This window comes from Drosophila gunungcola (genome assembly GCF_025200985.1).
Source record: "Drosophila gunungcola strain Sukarami chromosome X unlocalized genomic scaffold, Dgunungcola_SK_2 000056F, whole genome shotgun sequence".
NCBI classification, from domain to species: domain Eukaryota; kingdom Metazoa; phylum Arthropoda; class Insecta; order Diptera; family Drosophilidae; genus Drosophila; species Drosophila gunungcola.
This window is the reverse complement of record NW_026453195.1, coordinates 400,145-424,028: the sequence shown is the minus strand read 5'-3', so window position 1 is coordinate 424,028 and position 23,884 is coordinate 400,145. Positions and strand designations below refer to the sequence as shown.

The 23,884-nt window shown below is 36.9% G+C and overlaps 1 protein-coding gene across 2 annotated transcripts in view; it reads right to left on the bottom strand.

The window, feature by feature from the left end:
- Positions 1-6,364: 6,364 nt before the first annotated feature.
- The window catches only part of LOC128261168 (death-associated protein kinase related), a 59,579-nt gene continuing 42,059 nt past the window's right edge, over positions 6,365-23,884 (bottom strand). For both annotated transcript variants that reach the window (XM_052994710.1, XM_052994709.1), the window contains 4 exons: positions 11,629-11,841; positions 10,893-11,068; positions 10,492-10,810; positions 6,365-9,744 (listed from right to left, as the gene is read on the bottom strand). In XM_052994710.1, the coding sequence (XP_052850670.1) occupies positions 8,463-9,744; positions 10,492-10,810; positions 10,893-11,068; positions 11,629-11,841 (1,990 nt within the window). In that variant the 3' untranslated portion in view covers positions 6,365-8,462. The remainder of the gene's footprint in view (positions 9,745-10,491; positions 10,811-10,892; positions 11,069-11,628; positions 11,842-23,884) is intronic.

Sequence of the window (23,884 nt, the reverse complement as noted above, 5' to 3'; positions counted from 1 at the left end):
CTTGCTTGAGTTTCGATTCAATTGTGTTTCCGCAGTTGTGTCAAATGAGCCTAACCTATTAACCTATTTACATTTAGAATAATTTAGTCTGAAAAATATTGCATACTTTTGGGCTTACTGTTAACAGACCAATAACAGCAGTGCACTGCTTTCTTTTTTACCAACATGACTTCCGCGTTGCCAACCATCGACTGACCCATCATGGTGGCTCCTTAAAAGTATGCAACATTTTATCAAGCCAAATATTGCTGGCCAAACATTAAATTTTTTGAAGAATAGTTGTACACGATTGACAGACCTGCAACACAAAACTAAATGCCAATGGGATGCTTCCATCTTTTGGCCAAATTTCAAGCGGTACAAAACCATCACTGTTATGGCTATACGTCTTTCTTTGGCGGAGCTACAACAAAAAGACTCTTTGAAAATGTTTTATTTTCTTATTTCTCCAAGAACACTAGAAATTTAAAAAAAATTTTCAAAAAACGGGAATGCATTTTGAAATTTCTGCAAAACATGATGATGTACCCCCAAACTTGGTTTTTGTGTCAAAACCCTGGGAAAAAATGGCCAAATGTTGGAATGTCATACACCGTTGAATTCGTAATAAAATTTCCAATCGAATGGCATTCACAGTTAAAATTTTTTCAGAATTTCAAGTTTCTGCAAAAAATGATGATGTACCCCCTTACAAAAAAGTCAAAAATTTGGACATAAATGAATTTTTCAAAAAACGTTTTTCAAAATTCGGTTTTTTTGTCAAAACTTAATTAATTGTTTTCAATCGATCAGGGATGGATGGTATAGGTTGCCAGCTGTTCAAAATAGCAACTCCTTTGACTTTGGGTCTTATTTTGGCAAAGTTACAACAAAAAGACTCTTCAGAAATAATTATGTTTGAAAAATCGCCAAAAATCCCAAAAAACACATTAAAAACTTGGTTTTTGTGTCAAAACCCTGGGAAATAATGGTCAAATGTTGGAATGTCATACACCGTTGAATTCGTAATAAAATTTCCAATCGAATGGCATTCACAGTTAAAATTTTTTCAGAATTTCAAATTTCTGCAAAAAATGATGATGTACCCCCTTACAAAAAAGTCAGAAATTTGGACATAAATGAATTTTTCAAAAAACGTTTTTCAAAATTCGATTTTTTTGTCAAAACTAAATTAATTGATTTCAATCGATCAGGGATGGATGGTATAGGTTGCCAGCTGTTCAAAATAGCGGAGCTACAACAAAAAGACTCTTTGAAAATGTTTTATTTTCTTATTTCTCCAAGAACACTAGAAATTTAAAAAAAAATTTCAAAAAACGGGAATGCATTTTGAAATTTCTGCAAAACATGATGATGTACCCCCAAACTTGGTTTTTGTGTCAAAACCCTGGGAAAAAATGGTCAAATGTTGGAATGTCATACACCGTTGAATTCGTAATAAAATTTCCAATCGAATGGCATTCACAGTTAAAATTTTTTCAGAATTTCAAATTTCTGCAAAAAATGATGATGTACCCCCTTACAAAAAAGTCAAAAATTTGGACATAAATGAATTTTTCAAAAAACGTTTTTCAAAATTCGGTTTTTTTGTCAAAACTTAATTAATTGTTTTCAATCGATCAGGGATGGATGGTATAGGTTGCCAGCTGTTCAAAATAGCAACTCCTTTGACTTTGGGTCTTATTTTGGCAAAGTTACAACAAAAAGACTCTTCAGAAATAATTATGTTTGAAAAATCGACAAAAATCCCAAAAGACACATTAAAAACTTGGTTTTTGTGTCAAAACCCTGGGATTAAATGGTCAAATGTTGGAATGTCATACACTGTTGAATTCGTAATAAAATTTCCAATCAAATGGCATTCACAGTTAAAATTTTTTCAGAATTTCAAATTTCTGCAAAAAATGATGATGTACCCTTACAAAAAAGTCAGAAATTTGGACATAAATGAATTTTTCAAAAAACGTTTTTCAAAATTCGGTTTTTTTGTCAAAACTTAATTAATTGTTTTCAATCGATCAGGGATGGATGGTATAGGTTGCCAGCTGTTCAAAATAGCAACTCCTTTGACTTTGGGTCTTATTTTGGCAAAGTTACAACAAAAAGACTTTTCAGAAATAATTATGTTTGAAAAATCGCCAAAAATCCCAAAAAACACATTAAAAACTTGGTTTTTGTGTCAAAACCCTGGGAAATAATGGTCAAATGTTGGAATGTCATACACCGTTGAATTCGTAATAAAATTTCCAATCGAATGGCATTCACAGTTAAAATTTTTTCAGAATTTCAAATTTCTGCAAAAAATGATGATGTACCCCCTTACAAAAAAGTCAGAAATTTGGACATAAATGAATTTTTCAAAAAACGTTTTTCAAAATTCGGTTTTTTTGTCAAAACTTAATTAATTGTTTTCAATCGATCAGGGATGGATGGTATAGGTTGCCAGCTGTTCAAAATAGCAACTCCTTTGACTTTGGGTCTTATTTTGGCAAAGTTACAACAAAAAGACTCTTCAGAAATAATTATGTTTGAAAAATCGACAAAAATCCCAAAAGACACATTAAAAACTTGGTTTTTGTGTCAAAACCCTGGGATTAAATGGTCAAATGTTGGAATGTCATACACCGTTGAATTCGTAATAAAATTTCCAATCGAATGGCATTCACAGTTAAAATTTTTTCAGAATTTCAAATTTCTGCAAAAAATGATGATGTACCCCCTTACAAAAAAGTCAGAAATTTGGACATAAATGAATTTTTCAAAAAACGTTTTTCAAAATTCGGTTTTTTTGTCAAAACTTAATTAATTGTTTTCAATCGATCAGGGATGGATGGTATAGGTTGCCAGCTGTTCAAAATAGCAACTCCTTTGACTTTGGGTCTTATTTTGGCAAAGTTACAACAAAAAGACTATTCAGAAATAATTATGTTTGAAAAATCGCCAAAAATCCCAAAAAACACATTAAAAACTTGGTTTTTGTGTCAAAACCCTGGGAAATAATGGTCAAATGTTGGAATGTCATACACCGTTGAATTCGTAATAAAATTTCCAATCGAATGGCATTCACAGTTAAAATTTTTTCAGAATTTCAAATTTCTGCAAAAAATGATGATGTACCCCCTTACAAAAAAGTCAGAAATTTGGACATAAATAAATTTTTCAAAAAACGTTTTTCAAAATTCGATTTTTTTGTCAAAACTTAATTAATTGTTTTCAATCGATCAGGGTTGGATGGTATAGGTTGCCAGCTGTTCAAATAGCAACTCCTTTGACTTTGGGTCTTATTTTGGCAAAGTTACAACAAAAAGACTTTTCAGAAATAATTATGTTTGAAAAATCGCCAAAAATCCCAAAAAACACATTAAAAACTTGGTTTTTGTGTCAAAACCCTGGGAAATAATGGTCAAATGTTGGAATGTCATACACCGTTGAATTCGTAATAAAATTTCCAATCGAATGGCATTCACAGTTAAAATTTTTTCAGAATTTCAAATTTCTGCAAAAAATGATGATGTACCCCCTTACAAAAAAGTCAGAAATTTGGACATAAATGAATTTTTCAAAAAACGTTTTTCAAAATTCGGTTTTTTTGTCAAAACTTAATTAATTGTTTTCAATCGATCAGGGATGGATGGTATAGGTTGCCAGCTGTTCAAAATAGCAACTCCTTTGACTTTGGGTCTTATTTTGGCAAAGTTACAACAAAAAGACTATTCAGAAATAATTATGTTTGAAAAATCGCCAAAAATCCCAAAAAACACATTAAAAACTTGGTTTTTGTGTCAAAACCCTGGGAAATAATGGTCAAATGTTGGAATGTCATACACCGTTGAATTCGTAATAAATTTCCAATCGAATGGCATTCACAGTTAAAATTTTTTCAGAATTTCAAATTTCTGCAAAAAATGATGATGTACCCCCTTACAAAAAAGTCAGAAATTTGGACATAAATAAATTTTTCAAAAAACGTTTTTCAAAATTCGATTTTTTTGTCAAAACTTAATTAATTGTTTTCAATCGATCAGGGTTGGATGGTATAGGTTGCCAGCTGTTCAAAATAGCAACTCCTTTGACTTTGGGTCTTATTTTGGCAAAGTTACAACAAAAAGACTTTTCAGAAATAATTATGTTTGAAAAATCGCCAAAAATCCCAAAAAACACATTAAAAACTTGGTTTTTGTGTCAAAACCCTGGGAAATAATGGTCAAATGTTGGAATGTCATACACCGTTGAATTCGTAATAAAATTTCCAATCGAATGGCATTCACAGTTAAAATTTTTTCAGAATTTCAAATTTCTGCAAAAAATGATGATGTACCCCCTTACAAAAAAGTCAGAAATTTGGACATAAATGAATTTTTCAAAAAACGTTTTTCAAAATTCGGTTTTTTTGTCAAAACTTAATTAATTGTTTTCAATCGATCAGGGATGGATGGTATAGGTTGCCAGCTGTTCAAAATAGCAACTCCTTTGACTTTGGGTCTTATTTTGGCAAAGTTACAACAAAAAGACTATTCAGAAATAATTATGTTTGAAAAATCGCCAAAATCCCAAAAAACACATTAAAAACTTGGTTTTTGTGTCAAAACCCTGGGAAATAATGGTCAAATGTTGGAATGTCATACACCGTTGAATTCGTAATAAAATTTCCAATCGAATGGCATTCACAGTTAAAATTTTTTCAGAATTTCAAATTTCTGCAAAAAATGATGATGTACCCCCTTACAAAAAAGTCAGAAATTTGGACATAAATAAATTTTTCAAAAAACGTTTTTCAAAATTCGATTTTTTTGTCAAAACTTAATTAATTGTTTTCAATCGATCAGGGTTGGATGGTATAGGTTGCCAGCTGTTCAAAATAGCAACTCCTTTGACTTTGGGTCTTATTTTGGCAAAGTTACAACAAAAAGACTTTTCAGAAATAATTATGTTTGAAAAAATCGCCAAAAATCCCAAAAAACACATTAAAAACTTGGTTTTTGTGTCAAAACCCTGGGAAATAATGGTCAAATGTTGGAATGTCATACACCGTTGAATTCGTAATAAAATTTCCAATCGAATGGCATTCACAGTTAAAATTTTTTCAGAATTTCAAATTTCTGCAAAAAATGATGATGTACCCCCTTACAAAAAAGTCAGAAATTTGGACATAAATAAATTTTTCAAAAAACGTTTTTCAAAATTCGATTTTTTTGTCAAAACTTAATTAATTGTTTTCAATCGATCAGGGTTGGATGGTATAGGTTGCCAGCTGTTCAAAATAGCAGCTCCTTTGACTTTGGGTCTTATTTTGGCAAAGTTACAACAAAAAGACTTTTCAGAAATAATTATGTTTGAAAAATCGCCAAAAATCCCAAAAAACACATTAAAAACTTGGTTTTTGTGTCAAAACCCTGGGAAAAAATGGTCAAATGTTGGAATGTCATACACCGTTGAATTCGTAATAAAATTTCCAATCAAATGGCATTCACAGTTAAAAAGTTAAAGTTTTTCAGAATTTCAAATTTCTGCAAAAAATGATGATGTACCCCCTTACAAAAAAGTCAGAAATTTGGACATAAATGAATTTTTCAAAAAACGTTTTTCAAAATTCGGTTTTTTTTGTCAAAACTTAATTAATTGTTTTCAATCGATCAGGGATGGATGGTATAGGTTGCCAGCTGTTCAAAATAGCAACTCCTTTGACTTTGGGTCTTATTTTGGCAAAGTTACAACAAAAAGACTTTTCAGAAATAATTATGTTTGAAAAATCGCCAAACATCCCAAAAAACACATTAAAAACTTGGTTTTTGTGTCAAAACCCTGGGAAATAATGGTCAAATGTTGGAATGTCATACACCGTTGAATTCGTAATAAAATTTCCAATCGAATGGCATTCACAGTTAAAATTTTTTCAGAATTTCAAATTTCTGCAAAAAATGATGATGTACCCCCTTACAAAAAAGTCAGAAATTTGGACATAAATGAATTTTTCAAAAAAAGTTTTTCAAAATTCGGTTTTTTTTGTCAAAACTAAATTAATTGATTTCAATCGATCAGGGATGGATGGTATAGGTTGCCAGCTGTTCAAAATAGCAACTCCTTTGATTTTGGGTCTTATTTTGGCAAAGTTACAACAAAAAGACTCTTCAGAAATAATTTTGTTTGAAAAATCGCCAAAAATCCCAAACAAATCCCACATTAAAAACTTGGTTTTTGTGTCAGAACCCTAGGAAATAATGGTCAAAATGTGGAATGTCATACACCGTTGAATTCGTCATAAAATTTTCAATCGAATGTTAAAATGTTGAAAATGTTAAAATTTAACCAATTCTCTAAAAAAAAAAAATGATGATGTACCCCCACCCTTGAGTAGTCAAAACACTTTAGTAATTTTTGTGGTTTTTATTGAATATATTTTAAATTAGTTATCTATAAAATAGTTACTATATAATATAATATATAATAGAATTTGCATCTTTGTTTGTCTTCTCATAGAAATAGATTCTCTAAACACAAAAAATCAATTGAAATTACTAATAATTAAAACACACTTCTCGCTCCATCTGGCGCAGTTTTTATTATATGTTGGTGGCCGAAAAGTCTTCGTCTTCGCCTTTAACTACTAATGTACATATACAGTAAACACAAAAAGTGGTTTAGGTGTATTTAAAAAAAAAATCATAGTAATTAAGAGAAGTACACGCAAGTATTAAATATAAAAGAAAAGGGTAATCGATTACGATAAATTAAGCATTTTTCTTTAACAATTAACTGACCTCCATCGATAGCCGACCACACAAACGTTTTGCCTAATAAATACAACTCGTATATCAAGCTTTAAGATATGATTATCGAAAAAATAAAGAATTACATTTAATTATATGCGCTGCTGGCTGCATTTTGCATTCTGCTTGCTGGAAATATATACAAAAACCGACTTTAAACGAGGAGAACTGGGGGATCTGGATCGGAATCAGGATTGGGATCGGATAAATGGTAGATGGGGCCTACGTGAGTTAAACGATTAGTTCTCTTCCTCAAGATGCTTCCTTATATGATCTGAGTGGCTTCTTCTTAGTAATGTAATGTATTCTAGGCAACATTTATGCAACGATTTGAACGATTGAACGATTGAACACACACCGAGACACACGATTAACAATTTTGCTTGGCTTGTAACATTCTCTAAATTCTCATTCCCTTTAGGCGAATAACACTGTACGCTATATGATTGATTATCATCTGATTGATGCACTGATTGGCCGATTAACAAACGCTCTACATAACCAATGGCGGGCTGACAAACTGTCGCCGATTCTCCCTATTTTTTGGTACATATATATATGCTATGAATAGGTCTATATGTGTATGCATATGTATATAGATAATATATATAGTTGTATAATTTATGCTAGGCCAAAGGGCTTACTTGCTTGCCTTGTGGGCCGAAAATTGACATTTATATATATTCGTTGAAACAATGAACTCTATAATCCTTCTCATCCTTATTTTTTCTTTGTTTTTTTTTTTGTTTTTTTTTTTTTGTGGTTTCTTCTAAACGTATAACAAACATGGATGATATGTTTACCAAAAATTCCGTTGAAATCAGCTTACTCTACCACTACAACTTCCAAACGCTCTGTTCGATCTCATTTATCTTTCATCTCTTTCGTTTTGCTTCAGTTTTCGCATACAATTTGAATTTATCGCGACTTTAGCTAAGTTGTTTTTCGTTTTTCTAGTGTGTGTGTGTGTGTGTGTGTGTGTGTATGAGTGTGTGTGTGTGGGGGGAGGGGAGGGAGGATGCTGTGGATCACCTAGACACGGTTGCCACTAAACAAGTCTGTGATATTATATTTTAAATCTACATGTATGTTAACAAAAAAAATTAAAATATTCTTTTATTTAACTTATAAAAATGTAAAGTTTGGTACGAAAATAAGGTTTTTTTGTTTTTTTTTTTTGTCAATTGGCAACCGTGATTCTGCAGTACCCATTTTAGATGCTAGGGTCGTAAAACATTAACTAAACTAAGCTCAAATCGAAATCAATGCATCCTCGTCGTCGTCGTCTTGCCAGTTTGGCTTCCGTTTCCACAACCACTTCCATCTCCCGCTGCAGCACCAATTCCAATTCCAATTCCAGTTCGGGTTTCCATCTCCATCTGCATCTCCATTGCCCTTCCATCTCCATCTCCAATGACTGCCCAAAGCTGTTCCACTTCCATTTCCATTTCCATAGCCATAGCTCCTTAAATCGCCACTTTGCCACCTAGTGATCCTGCAGCTAGGTGGTGTTTCGCAGCCGCCCCTCCTCTTCGCATTCGCTTTGGCCCTCTGCCAGTGGGCGGTGGTCGGTGGAGGGGGCGCGGTCGTGGTCGTGATAGTGCTTGTGGTAGCCATGGCAGCTGGTGGTTACATGCAGCACAGGAAGCGATGAAAGAAACTTTTGGCATTGCGGGTGGCCCGGCTGGCCCTTAGCTAACAGATGATACCCTGGTCCAGGCTCAGGTTGTTGGTGGCGGCCACGGCGGCGGCATTCTTGGCCGCAATCACCACATGATGGTGGTGATGATGGTGATGGTGGTGCATGTGATGGTGGTGCAGATGATGGGCGGCGTTATTGCTCGCTGTCTTCCCTGAGCTGGAGCTGGAGCTAGAGCTACTGCTGCTGGCGGAGGAGGTGGCTGTGGCTGATGCTGTTGCTAATGCTGTTGCTGGAGCCGGACTGCTGGCCAAACGCTGGCTGTGGATCAGCAGGGTGGCGGTGCTGCCGGAGTTAGGACTGCTGCCCGGGCTTGGACTCCCACTGCATCTATTCTGTGGCATCTGTTGCTGCTGCTTCTTGTAGACCGTGGTCAGCGGCTCCGATGCCCGACGTATGCTGTTCATCCTCGTCGTCGTGGGCGAATGCAAGCCACTGCTGCTGCAGCTGCTGCCGTTCACCGCCGATCCCCCACTGCGTCGGCACATGGATGCCGAACCCACCGAGTCCTCCAACTGGAACTTCTTGACCAGAGCCTTGACGGACGTGGCCGAGCCGTTCGATTCGCCCGAGGGCGTCTTGCGGATCACCTTGGGCGTGGTGGGGGCATCGGGAAAGAGGGTGAGTGTGGCCACCACTGTGGCATCGTCGATGCCGTTGGAGCTGCCCAGCTGGATGGTGGCCACCGGTTTCTTCACAAACGTGGCCGTGTATGTGTTCTCCTTGTCCGAATCCGAGGCTCGTCGCGTCGGCGTCACAATCTGGGTGGGCTTGTTGCTGTTGCTGTTGCCGATGCTGTTGCTGGTCAGCGTGTGGATGGCCGTGGTGGTCTCCGAGCTGGGACTGCTCAACAGCTTGCTGGTGGCAATGGGTATCTTGGAGATGCTGCCGCTGCTATTCGCCCGATGGTGGCCATTGTGCGTCGGTTTGCTATTGCTGCCGGATTTGGCCAGCTGATGATGTTGCTGCTGTTGCTGCTGCTGCTGATGTTGTTGCAGCTGCTGTTGTTGCTGCTGCTGCTGCTGCTGTTGTTGTTGCTGCTGCTGATGGGTTGGCTCTGTCGCTGGCTCCTCCACGGTCTGCTCCTCCAGCTCCTCTTCCGCCGCCTCGATGGGCTCCTCTTCATCATCCACTTCCGCGTCATCGTCATCGTCGTCCTCCTCCTCCTCCTCTTCCTCTTCGGCATCGCTCTGGGGCTGCAGATAGATCTGTCTGTCCAGGGAACAGTCGTCCTTCAGCCAGACGTGCTCCAAGCAGCCGGCGGCACTCATGCGATCGCTATGAAAAAATGGGAATATGTCATTAATAAGAATTAAATCACTTAAATCAATTTCAATCACAGTTGGGGGTTCAAAACCTATTAGCACTTCAATAATAAATAACCTGCCATTTTTAAATTTTATGTGCTTACAAAAACAATAACACATACAGGAATTTATTTGATGGTTGTTATTAATTTCAAGTTGATTAACATTTACTAGTTATAAATTTAATGAGTTTCCGATCAAATATAATAATTACAATTTTATTACTACTTTGATATTCAATATACTAGCTATAAATTCACAGATTGGAAACTCTATAATAATTACGAATTTTATTTATATTTGGCTAACTTTCTTGTTTGGTTTATTTCGTTGCTTTTGCAAGTTTGGTTGAATTTTTATGAACAATCTAAACTATATATATAACTTTTTTGATAATTTTGTCTAGTTTTATGCCATTATTTAGCTTACTGATTCTAAGATCTCATTTTTAACCACTGTGCCATTTAATACCCAAAGCAACACTCATTTTAACTTAATTATGAAACTTATTAGTATTTTGATAACTGTCTTGTTTGGTTTATTACGTTGTTATTGACTATTGTAATTGATATAGTAACAGGGCTGTAAATTTGTATTAACTGTTTTGATGTTTTGGCCTAGTTTTATACAATTTTATAGCATTCCTTGGCTTTGAAATCTCTTTTGCAGTGCTGTAAGTTGACCCACTGTGCTGTTTAATGGCCAAAACAACACTCACTTTGGCTTAATTCGCAATGCGCGACGGATGAAGTCGATGGCCACCGGCGAGACGCCGCCGAAGAGGTTGTCCGGAAAGGTGAGGGCGCACTGCGAGATGTTGAGGAAGGTCTCCTGTTTGGTGTCGCCGCCGAAGGGCGAGAATCCGGACAGCAGCACGTAGGTGAGCACGCCCACCGACCAGATGTCCGTCAGCAGGGACAGCGGCTCGTACTGCAGCACCTCGGGGGCCACGTAGTCGGGTGTGCCAGCCATTTCCCGCACGTTGATGCCCTCGCACACCACCCGCGAGATGCCAAAGTCGCACAGCTTCAATCCATCTGTTTTATTTGGCGATTTGTTTCATACATTAGAGTTGGCTTTAATTGATAATTGTTGGGGGAAAGGAAGAGCAATACCCACCTTCTATGCGCTCGCCGGCGAGCAGGATGTTCTGCGGCTTGAGGTCCAAGTGGGCAATGGAGCGGTCGTGCAGGAACTTCAGCGCCTTGAGCACCTCGCGCATGCAGTGGCGGGCCTGCGCCTCCGTCAGGCACTCCTCGTTGTCCAGGATCGTCTGCAGCTCGCCACCAGTGGCCCTGCGAGGAGGAGAAATGCATTAGTTTCGTTGCCAGTTTATTATTTAATAAATCAATAAGTCTTACAAAATTAAAATCACCAATATTCGTTATTATAAACCATACTAATCATACAAATATATATTAAGTTGCCAGCATATTATTTAATAAATTAATAAATCTTACAAAAGCTAAATTCTTTAGGGAATTACCTATTCCTACCTACCTACCTATTCATTATAATAAACCACACTACTAATCATAACTACCTCCTAACTCTCACACTATAGCTGTTAAAATTTGTTATGGGTTTCTGCCAATAATGAAAAGTAGCTTTATAAGTGAATTTTGATTTACGTAGTTTTTATATCTTCTTATTCTTTTAAAGTTTTAAAGCCTTTGAGTAAGTATTTTATTTATTGCGTTGGTTTTGACAAATTAAATATTATTCTTAATATATTGTTATTTAACTACTTTACTTGAGCAAAAGTTCAGCATTCTTTTTATTGTTATGTTTTTTGTTTTTATAAAAATTTTTATGGATATGGAAATGGTTTATAGATATGTTGTGCAATACTTACAGCTCCAGCAGGAGTGCTGTGTCCGAGCGCGTCTCGTGGACGGCGTTGAGGTTGACGATGTTGTCCTCGCCCTCGCAGAGCATCAACACCGCGATCTCGTGCTTGATCTCCTTGTCGCTGCTCTGCGCCCGGCGCCTCCTCTTCAGGAACTTGGCCGCGAAGTGCGAGCCCGTGTTCTTGTGGATGGCGCGGCGAACGGCGGCGAATTTGCCCCTGCGAATGGATTGGATTGGATGGGATTGGATTAGCCAGTGGTTTATATTACGACCAGCCAGCCCACACAGTGCAGTGCGTGCGTGAGCCAGCTCCGATCATTTTTCATTCATAAGTTGAGTGGTTTTGGTATGGATTTGGATTTGGGCCGAGTTGCGGAGTGGAAAACTAAGCACTACGAAAAAAATGTCCCATAATTTTTTTAAATAGGGCAATTTCAAATGTAAAATTGAACATTTTCTTTAAGAAAAGTGACGTTTTTATTCAGGAACAAATGTTGCTTTAACTCGCATTAATTTTTAATTATTTGTATCATAGCAGATTTTTCAAAACAGATCGAAATATACCTTAATACACATGATAAAAATACGTGCCATTCAAATAAGACACGTTTTAAGATACAAATGCATTTACCAGTTCTTACAGACCATTCATGTATTTAAGAAACTTAAGTAAATATCGGTAGTTTCGGTTCAATGATTATTTTATAAATTCCGATAATAATCTTTTTTTTTTGTAGTGCACAAATCGAACAAAAAGTGACTCAACGCGACGCCTTTTGACAAAGTACGTGCCATAATGAAGCAATTGCGCTTCCGGCAACAGGCAAACAACTAAACAACTAAAACAGCAACACTATTGCCAACACTTAAAGCAACAACTGGCGGAGCAGCAGCGAGAACAGGAGCCAAGAGCGGTGGTCAGAGGAAAGAAACTTTGGTGACAAAGCTGGCATACCAAATAATTGACCAGCTGCTTCTCTTGTGGATCGGGGAACGGATCAGATCGGTTCGGTTCGGTTTCTTCTGCCCCATTCGAAAACCCCACCACCCACCTCTTCTTGCCAAGAAGACGATCACGCAAGCCTCGATCAGTTAAATGGGAATGGGTAAAGGGGAACTATTTCGATTATAGCAAAATTCCAATACTCTTATGATAAGTTTTCGATAAGTTTTCATTTCCTATAAAATCGATATTCATGGCTTTCTTCTACGATTGTTTGCAACGAAACAATTGATAATTAAAAATTTGATTATAAGACCTTCTTATAGGTCTAGCTAACTTATCAAGCTAATGTCATAATTATTAAGCGAGATATGAGTTGCCCAGTAGTGTATAGATATTCCCACGCACATCAATCCCTGATTTTTGATGACACTTTGATTGTCCCATCGTGGTCACTTAGCTAATGAGCTCCTCCGATCTGAAAATGGGCTTCGGTTGGCCATCAATAATGAGCAGCGTTTGGCCGTCGTCGCCTTCGCTGGACTGGTTTTCTAATTGCCCCCCTCTGGCGGAGATCGCCCTGCCCCTCGGTCGTTTGGTAGTGCCTGTCAAGAGTTCTGTGTCTGCGTTCCGGCAGCCAAAGTTCTCGCGGAGAGCCCCCCTCCAAGTCCAAAACCGCCCCTGGTAACTGTCCCTGTCTTATTCCCTGACATTGACAGCGGACACACGACAGACGACAGACGACAACAACGGACGACAAACATTGACTTGGACTGGGGCGCTCCTGTCTTTCTACGTCTATTTGCCCTCCCGCTTTCTCCAGCTCCTCCAGTGACATTCGTTGTCTGGTCTTACAGAGGTAAAAAGTAATACAAATTTTAGTTTAATAAGGCTGTTGTTAAAGCAATTTATTTTTAGAATTTTTGTTCCTTAAATCAAATATTAAAGTATATATTTAATATATATATATATATATTAAAAAAAATAAATAAAAATTTTACTGTTTTTGAATTTTTTTTTAATATTTGACAATTTTTACAAACAAGCTGTTGCTATAGTAATTTAATTTTAACTTATTCCTCATGAATTATAAGAATTATGTTTTGTCACTGGAAATCTTAAAAAAAAAGTTATATAACAAGATTTCAGTTCATTAAATCAATTATTGAACTGATACAATTTTTTTTCCTGTGTATCCTTGACTAGAATCGGCTGCCGTGTTCAGCATTTGGGCCAGTCTACGTCTACGTCTACAGAGCTTATACTAAAACAAACAACAAACTGTCTAGTGTTGCGGATCATAAAATAAAAGTTGTCCCGGCATCAAATTGAAATATTTAAAGCCTGCAGCCACAAGCGCAAGCAACTGCAAATCAAAACATAAACATATGGAAGGAAGTCGGGCCACAACTCAACTCAGTTCCCCAATCCCCAATCCCCAATGGTTTCGGATTCATGTTTTCGTTTGATTTAATTAGCCAGGCGATTTGCATACGCGATGAGAATGAACAGAAATACAACAATGTTGCTTGGGAATATGAAATCACAAGGGGGACGGGACAGGGACAGGACAGGACAACACACATTATGTTGCACATCTTATGGGGGGATTTATTTTAATATATGATGGACAGGAGAACACACAGCATACTATAGATGTAGTAACCAAAATACAAAGTTGTTTAATGATTTTTATTTTTTAATTCCGCCACAAGAGGGTATGAAAAGATTCGATCATCCAGCTTAATGTAGTGTCTCTGCATTACCATAAATTTTAATTAAATTACAATTTTTTGCACTCCTCACTTCCCAGCAACAGCAACAACAACAACAACATTGCCTAATTGGGCAAGGTCTTCTGATCGTAATAAAGTTATTGCCCTCTTCTACTCTCCTTTTTGGAATTTTATCTGCTCTTCTGTTTCGGTTTTTGTTTTTATTTTTATTTTTTTTTGTATTTTTTTGTCTTTTTTTTTTTGCTCATTGCTGGTTGTCCGTTACGTAAGACAGTTGAAATGCTTTTGGCACGACTTTTTGAATTGGATGTTTTTTTTTTTGATTTTTGTATTTTGTTTTGTTTACAGTTGGGTGATGACGAAGACATCGGTGGTTTAAGTCAAAGTTAAAGAGTAGGAAATCGTCGTGGGCGTGGAATTCTTAGAGAGCCACAAAAAACTAAACACAGCTATGGGTATACAAATATTTTAATAAATATTTTCTGTATTACAAAGTTTACAATGAAAATTCAGCTAATAAACATTTACATTTAAGGCTAGGTAGCTCATATAATTTATTTCTTAAACAGAAATAAGATTAACATTTTTTAGTTAAACAAAAGAAAAGAATCTATATCTAAGCTTTTTGAAAATTTATAATATAAATAGATTTTTATTTAATTTTTTTAATTAGTATTTTTCTCTCAAGTGTTTATAGCATTAACGGGTAACAAAAAGTGCCCAGCACTTGGTTAACTGAACTTTAAGAGGTCAAACGCGATGATGATATATAGTGGAGGAAAAATGAGACGGGTAGACGGTGGCTATAGCCGAGTTCATGGTTGATCGGTGGCGGAGAATTAAACTGGACACACCCACGCAGCTCTGCCCTTTTTTTTTTCATTTGAAAGCTCTCAACAAAACATAATAAATAAATAATAAAGTCTTTATAGAAAGATCCAAAAAAAAAAAAATCGAGTGTGAATTTTGTTCGTTTTGAAGTGGAATCGGAGAAGATTCTAAAATTGGTCAGCTTTGGCTGCTTTTTTGTTAGTGTCTTGTCTTGTGCTTTGTTTGATCGTCTCAAATGTTCGTCAATCGATCGGATCTACATACATGGCTTACGCCCGCCCCTTAAATGCTGATTTCTTGATCTACCAAAAACCAAAGCAGACGACAAACTCAACTGGAGACGCAGACTCTGAAACAAAGAGCCAAATAAGGTGGCGTTTAAAAACGCGCACAAATCGCGGCGCGTGCACGTGTCAAGATAATGCCCATGGGGCCACAAACGGGTTAAGACGGGGGAGGAGGGTTAAGACTTGATGGGGCTCCAAAAGACTGCGCAATATTTACATTGCCCTTTTCCAGTCATTTACCGCCAGGCTGAGAGATTGGAAAAAAATAAGCAAAAAAAAAAAACCAAAAAAAAATTGGAAAATAAACCGAAAACGAAAATGTTGCGAACGATTTTTTTATGGTGGCGATTGAAGATCCGCAGAAAAGTAGTGTAAACAATATTGATTTAATTACTCCTTTGGCTATTGGGTTGTCTATATTACCAAATTACTGATCTACACTTATATTAAAAACAGGCACAAAATAATGATAAAAATAAAATGACGCAAGACAAGACTAGCTAGTGGTAATGAAAAATCAAATAGTTTTATTTTTATAATGATCTTAGTTTGGTTTAATATTTAATTTTGTATATCCTTCAATTTGTAAATTTTTTCTGCGTTTCAGTACGTTTTTAATCACGAAATATTAAAGACTATCTGTTGGTAATGCAAAATGAAATAGTTTTATTATTTTTATGATTTTATTTTTGTTTATTTATTTATTTTTTAAATCCTTCAATTTGTAAACGTTTTTCTGCGTTTCATTACTTATTTATTTACATATCTCCTGATGAGTGATCTGTGTGATGGCTTTTTCGTTTAACTCTCTCCCTCATAAAACAAATCACCCGCAAAAATGTGCAAATAATTTTAAAGTGCCCCCTTCCCAGTCGTCTTCCTTGTGGCCTGTTTGGATTTTTGTTTACCCAGCTCAATTAAATAAACAACCGCACAGAGAGTCAGAGTCAGTCAGTCAGAAAAGCGGCCCCTCTTTAATTTTCCTATAGCAGATTGCAGATCGTATTGTTTCATTTGGGTTTCGGTTGTTTATGGCTTTTTAATTGTTTTCGCCTTTCGCCGACGCTAGTGTTTACGCATTCCTCTTCTCTTGAGCGGGTCAGTTTTGGTTTTGGTTTTAGTTTTGGTTTGGCTTTTGGTTTAGTTTAGTCGGGGTAATAGCGATTAGGCAAATATGTAAACCAAAATCTAAACAACAAATAAACAAACAGAACATCAAACAGCAGCAGCTGCCACCGATTGGCAAATCGCATTCAGATCGTCGGTGTAATTTCCAAACTCCCCCACACATCGCATTTCGATCTAATCATTTCGAATCCGATTCCGATTTCGAATCCGATTCCGTTTCCAATTCCCATTTTAATGCTAATGCGATGCGGAACAATGTCACTTGCATTCATTAGCTAATTTGCAATTGCAAATTTCAGATTTTGTTTTGTTAACAAGGTGCAAATTGTTAGGCGGGTGCTGTTTGTTCTAGCCAAAAGGTTAGCGAGTCGGCCAAAAGCGGCAAAACGATCATGGGAAATGGCTGAATTATTCGATTCATAACGATTTTGAAGGTTTCGCGCTTTTCCATTCGCTTTAATTAAATATCAATTAAAATTCAATGGTATGGTAATTATAGTTGCGAATTTTTGGTCTTACAATTAATAGAGGGCACGATTTAATGAGAAAGTAATTGGTCAAATGTTGCATTTAATATGTTTTTAATGCAGTTAATAGCCATACTTTAGTTTTAATTATTGGGTTATATTTTTGAGCATTAATTTCCGTTTTCTTTAAACTTCATGTTTTTGTGATTTGTGTCTTTAAAAAACAAACACGAAATGGTTATTGGCTTAATAATAAATTAGAAAAATAAAATTGCCTTAAATTTAAACTTATTTTAATGTTAAAGGTGGTAATTTATTTTGATTTTTAAATCGATTTATAATTATAAATGCAGAACCCAAAAACACGTAGACAGAATTATTTATTTTCAATTTCGATTTGTAAAATTTTGCAAATTTGTATACCTTATTTTTAAGTGATTTGTAGAGCTATTTCTATACAAATAACTTGAGCCCCATTTTACGAAGGAATGAGTATCTTCAAAAGTCTGGCTATATATATAATGCCCAACCTTTCCAGGTGCCCAGATATTCCCCCCATTGTGACTTTACAATAACATTTTTGCAACTTGCACTTCTCGACGGTCTGAAGAATTTCAGCTTCCTCTTCTTCTGCCCAGCATCTTCGACGTTTTCTTTTCTTTTCTTGTGTACTTTTTTTTTTTTATTTTTATTTTTTTTCTGCCTTTGATGGTCTGGGCCCAAAGTGCATCTAAGTGTTGTTGTTGTTGTTTTTGTTGCTGTTGGGCTGGATGGATGCTTTTAGCACAGTGCAACGAAAGAGGGAGTAGGGTATAGAGGGGCCAGTAAGAGAGAGAGAGAGATGGCGAGTGCAATGAACCAGGAGTGAAGTGCAGAGTGGAGTCATCATCGTCATCGTCATCGTCATCCTCATTGCCATCCCCATATCCCCATACCCATACCCATACCCATACCCATAACCATTCCCATCCCCATTCCCATCCACATTTAACGTCAGGCCAACTAATAGTTTTCTTTTTTGACTGACTGTTTGAAAGGTGACTAACGAGACAAGAGACATTCGTTCGTGCACACAGCCTAAAAAAATATGTCACTTAGGTTAATGGGATATCCTTCGTAAATATAGGACTTGTAGGACATAAGGGACATAAAACTTTTAAAACATGATGGTTTATTGGTATATTTGAAATCATATTCAAATAATGTTACAAGTGCAATCAATATGATATTTTAACTTCATATTCATAATTAAATTAACAATATTTTAAAAAACTTACCAAAATATTAATGCTATTTTGTTATTTTTAGCCATTTTAAACATATTTTTCATAATAAGATTTTGCAGTTTTAAAGTAACATTTTTAAAGGCCTTTAAGTTGCAGTTTTCTCTGTGCATTATTTCCTTAGGTATGAAATAACTTTTAGGAATTTATATAATGGCCACAACTTTCTCTCAGTGTGCTGGATTCCTTCTAATGTGACAATTAAATTTGTCAGGAAATCCAAGCAGTGCGAAGAATGTGTGCAAGCAGTGCATTGCCCAGAGGAGAAATGCAAGAATGTCGCGGAAAAGAGATGGCCTGCGCGAGACGGGTGCGAAAGAGAGGGGCGACACATGGAGCTGGTGATGAGGGCCCATGCGTCACGATAATATTATTAAGCTGCAGGGCAGCCAGTGCCAGTGCCAGTGCATCCAAAGGAACAAGGGGGGAGGGGGAACTGGGGACACTGGGGGCCCAAGGAGGAGCAGACAAGCCTCTTGTTATGCAAATAAAAACACAGCACAAACACGACGCGGTTCTGATTAGGTTTTTGACCCACAAAATGTCAACAAACCAAGGCAAGGGCAGTTCAGTAAAGGGAAAACAAACAGGCGAGGACAAGCGACTAGGTAAGTGTCAAAAACAAGGATAAGTTATTGAAGTTGACAAGTGTTTGACATTTCTGTTTTGTCCTTAACTAAATGATGAACATATTTAAAAAGAAAACTGGCAATAGCGCAATATTGTTAAAAAGCTATTGCTTTTTAATAAAAAAAAATTTAATCTAAACTTGCTTTTTAAAGAAAAAAAAATTCAATCTAAAACTTATATTTATTATTATTACATATTTCGCTGCACATATTTATCTCCATAATTTTGTTTGCCATCAAACAACTATAGTATGTACATACACGATTCTTTTCAGTTTTGTTCGGCCTTTGTCCAAAATATATTTCATTTCCCGTTTGGCCAGCTAACAGAATAAATCACAAATTGAAGCCCACCACTCTGCGATTCATATGATTTTATTTTATTGTGAGATGATTATGATATTGTTGGCTTTTCGTCGGGCACTTTCCAATTTGCAAATTGACATCAATAATTTCCGTTAAATGTGCCAATTGTTAATGCGTCTTAGAGCCCCCGGTTGGCGGCATTTTCGACGATCGCTTGGCCATTTTTGGTCAGCTTAAAAAAATTGACGGTGACGGGCGAAGCGGCAAAAAACGCGCACAAATCGCGTGGGCGTCGCGCGCGCTTTGTTTTTAATTGTGGACAAATTTGGTCAGAGCTTAAAGGCAGCGCGTGTGTTTGTGTGTTTGTGTGCTCGTGTGTGTATTTAATTCATTTAATAATTTTGCGTTCGTTTCATTTTTTATTTCGAGTTTTGCCGTAGTCAAGGATTAATGTCTTTGTATTTATTTCATTAATTTGCAGCTTTGTTTGCTCTTGCCACACATAACACATGACATGCTCTGCAGTTTGCATTTTGCATTTAGCATTTGTCATTTCCTTTTCAATTTAGCCCGTGTCAAAGCCCCCGACGAGGGGTTGTCAACAGGGACAGGTTCATAATCGGGTGTCCTGTCCTGGGTGCTTTTGTTTTAACTTCTTTTGTTTTTATTTATTCCATATTTCTTTTTTTTGTGCATTTCTTATTTTGTTTATCTGCCTGGGTGAAGAGATTTTGCCTTCGCTTTAAGCACTTGACATTATTACGAGAAGCTTACAGACACATGCTTTTCGAACAAAAAAAAAATCGCATATTCATATGCAGAGTCGTACAAAAGAGCCTGCAATGTAGGTGGTATACAGTAAGTGTCAAAAGTAAGCAGGCAAAACTACACTTTTCACTTAAAAAATAAGGATTTCATTGTATTGTAACTTAAATAGTGTCTCCAAAAAATAAAAAGGTTGTCAAAAAAAACAAATTTCAAATATGTAAATTTTTATTTCGATCATAAGAATTAATACCATAATCAAAATTAATAGCTAACCCATTTTTATTTCATTTCAAATGCAAGATTATCCTTATAATAACCATAATGCCTAATCAATTATTTAATGTGAACATAGTTAAGACATCATTTAAAACGAACGTAAATGTATGCAAATATATATGAGGCAGTGGGACAAGCCGATTAAATTTTTGGTTAGCTGATTTCCATTTCGATGTTAATTAGAAATCATAAAAAGAAATATTTGGCGAATAGCTTAATATTTGATAGCACTTTGACAGGTTCGTAGATTTTGGCCACCCACTGTGTTCATTCTATTTTTAGCACAGCATGCAGTCGCATCCTTTGGCCGCCCACCTTCCACTCCTGTTTCCGTTTCCGTTTTCATTTCCCATTTCCCACTTCAGCTTGACACATTCAGTCAGTCAGTCAGCCAACGGAAAGAGAGGGCCATAGAGGGCTCGAAAGAGACAGGGATACATAGGCATGTAGGGCCATCGACACCCACTTGAAAATGTGTCAGGCTCGTTAGCTTAGTTGGTTTAACCCGCTGATGCCTGCAGCCTTCACTTGCATGCCATTTCGGCTTCCGTTCGCTTACCTATTTAGCTTTCACAGCATTTTTGTTTTTCTTAAGCGGCTTTAATTATGATAAATTAGCTTAGCAATTGCCAATTGGCTGATATGGCACACAGCTGTCCGTTTCGCTTTTTCCCCACTTCCATTTCCATTTCCATATGGCCATACTGCCATAGCCCCAATTGACTTGAGTTGGCTTTTGGCCCGCCGGTTCGGATCGGTTCTGTTATCCTTGAGCTGCCAGCAGTGGGGCTGCAATTTTATTTTATTTTCCCTGTATCGACCGTGATTGGCTGGCCATTGATAAGACGCATTCCTCGAGTTCTTTGGAGCCGGATCACCAGACATGTTGACTTGTTTAGCGACTGTCGACTGTAGTTGATTGCAGGGAATGCAAAAGCGAAAACGAATCTAGTGCTGGCTAAAACAGGAACTAGTTGTGCAACTAAGTGTTCAATACATTGCAAAAGATGGTCACTTAATCTTTGATTTACAAAATAACCCTTTGAAAAATTGATAATTTTAGATAAGGATGGTTGGCAGTAACTTTGCATTTAGGGAATAGATTCCAATAGATTCAAAAACTACACATTTGAATATCTGTGGTGCCTAAAAAAGTAGTTCCATTGGGAACTAGTACCCCAGCGTCCACTCAACAAACTCCAACTCCATGTGACAGCTGTGGGGCTAATCTCGGGGCACATGCCACCAGACAAAATGAATTTATTGGCAGCCCCAAGAATCATAGAAACAAAAAAAAAAGAAGTAAGACTGCAAACAACATTGCGATTTGTTTGCCGATATGTTTTTATGCACAACACAACACAACACAGCACAGCACAACACACACTCATTTGTTGACCTTGCCAATATTATAAGGCGCCCAAGAAAGGGAAATCGAGGGAGAAAGAAGGGAAGACGGACCGAGGCTATATCTTTGCAGCTTGGCAGAATCATCGGTCGTTGTTCCTGGGCTGGAAATCATTTTGTCGCCGCCCGTTGGACACGTAAAAACTGCTGTCGCTGGTGAAGAAGATAGCACGAAGTGCACGGAACACGCATTTAACATATTGTATATGGTGTACTGTACGTGTCATCGGCGTAATCAAGGTCTCAAGTCATGCCCGCAGCAACAAGAGAACGATATTATGCCCTTGCTGGGGGTGTTATATTTAATTAAGAATTTTTTTTTGAAGGTACAAGTCCCTGGCATGGGTGCGTTTTAGGGTAAAACATGAAGGACAGCGTTTACCTTGCTTAATAATTATAATAATATAAAAACTTAAAACAACTTATTGGATAAATTAAAATACGCTTTCAGACATGGATCTGTATTTACATCATAAACAGTTAATAAGCCGCCTTAGCTAAGCATTAAGATATAAAATGGTTTGTTCTTAATGCTTGTCCGTTAAGTTTGTAAGTATTTCCTACAGACTCTACTCAATCCAATCAAACTGCAGATAATGGCTTTTTTGGTCAAAATATGCATACTGCTGCTTTAATATCTTAGCCGTTTGAGCAACCATAAATCTCTGTGGATATTTAAGGTTTCAGATCGAGGAGCAAAATTTATTTATTTTTCAAGTTTATGCTCATTTACCCCGCATGTTTTATTTTGGTTGTTATTATTGTCGGCTCTTCGATATGCGGATATGCAGCAGGAGTTGAGGAATAAAACGAAAGAAAGACGCGGGCTGGCTGATTTTGCATGCAGGGCACAGCGAGAGATGGGAATTTCTTAGGAAACTCAACTGGCGGCAGTGGCAGCCACCACAAATTATGATTTCTCGTGTTTAATTGTCGTCTCCCTCTGACTTTATCCCTCTGTCTCTTTCTGTGGCAGCTGGCGATGAAGGTCGAAGCCTGGTTGGTTGTTGTTTTCTTTAAGCCGCTTAAGAGGTTACATAAAAATCGGAATTGAAACTGAACCAAAATAAAAAGAAAAAATGTATATATATACATATAAACACATATGAGGAAAATAGTAACAATAAGAAAAAACATGAAATGATATGTGGACTAACGGTTTGAACTAGTTTTATTTCTTAGTTAATTCAACTGGTTTTTGCGGCACAACGAAAAGCTCAGAGAAAAGGTTTTCTTAGAAGAGTCTTGCTCAAGTTCCAGAATTAAGTCAAGTCCCCAATTTTTGTTTCCCCACTTAACTGGTTTTCTTTTTTTGATTTTTGTTCGGTGAGCTGCATGATTCATTTGTGTATATGTGTATATATGGGTTTATTGAAAGTGGGGGGTTAATAAAAAATAAGTTGGTTAAGTCAACACTTTGGGCTTAGCCCTTGACCTCAACTGCAATTTGATGCATTTTCTGGCTTTTGGGCCTTTCCCTTTGGCCGGCTGACTGGCTGGCTGGCTGGCTAGCGTTGTTGTTTGTTATATTTGTTGCCTTAGCTGTCATTAATACTTTGACTTTGGCCTTTTGTGGTTTAACATTATCCAAACAAAACGCTTTGGCACCCACAAAAATACGAGAGCTTGGAAAAAAATAAGATTGCAGTTGATTGACAGAATTGGGACGACAACGACAACACAACTCTTACATCGGGGGGCATAGCATAGCATAGCACAGCATAGCATAGCAACAACACCGCATGTAAGGCAAAAATTAAAATAAGCATTTGAATTCTGCATGCGTGAAACCCAGCGAAGCGTTAAAGTTCAAAGCGTTGGATTACACGACAAAGTGGCAAAGAGCAAAAAGCGAGGGGCAATCGGTCGGTCGTTCGGTCGGTTGGGGGTTAAGAGGGTTGGCTCTGCCTTGGTTTTGACTTTGGTCCAATAAAAAACACACGCAACAACCCACCCACACGCGGTTAACCCTTGGCAGCTCAAGATTGCTTAAAATGTGGTTAAAAAATTATTAAATTGGATCAAGTATTACCAGTACCTAGAATCAATACATTTAAACAGTAACAAATAGTTTTAGGATTTAGCATTAAATACTCTAACTTAAAATTTGGCTTGAACTTTAATTGTTTTATGTATTTATAACAATGCCAAGCTTATATACGAGTTTTTGAGACATTCAAAATGATCAATTTGGATCAG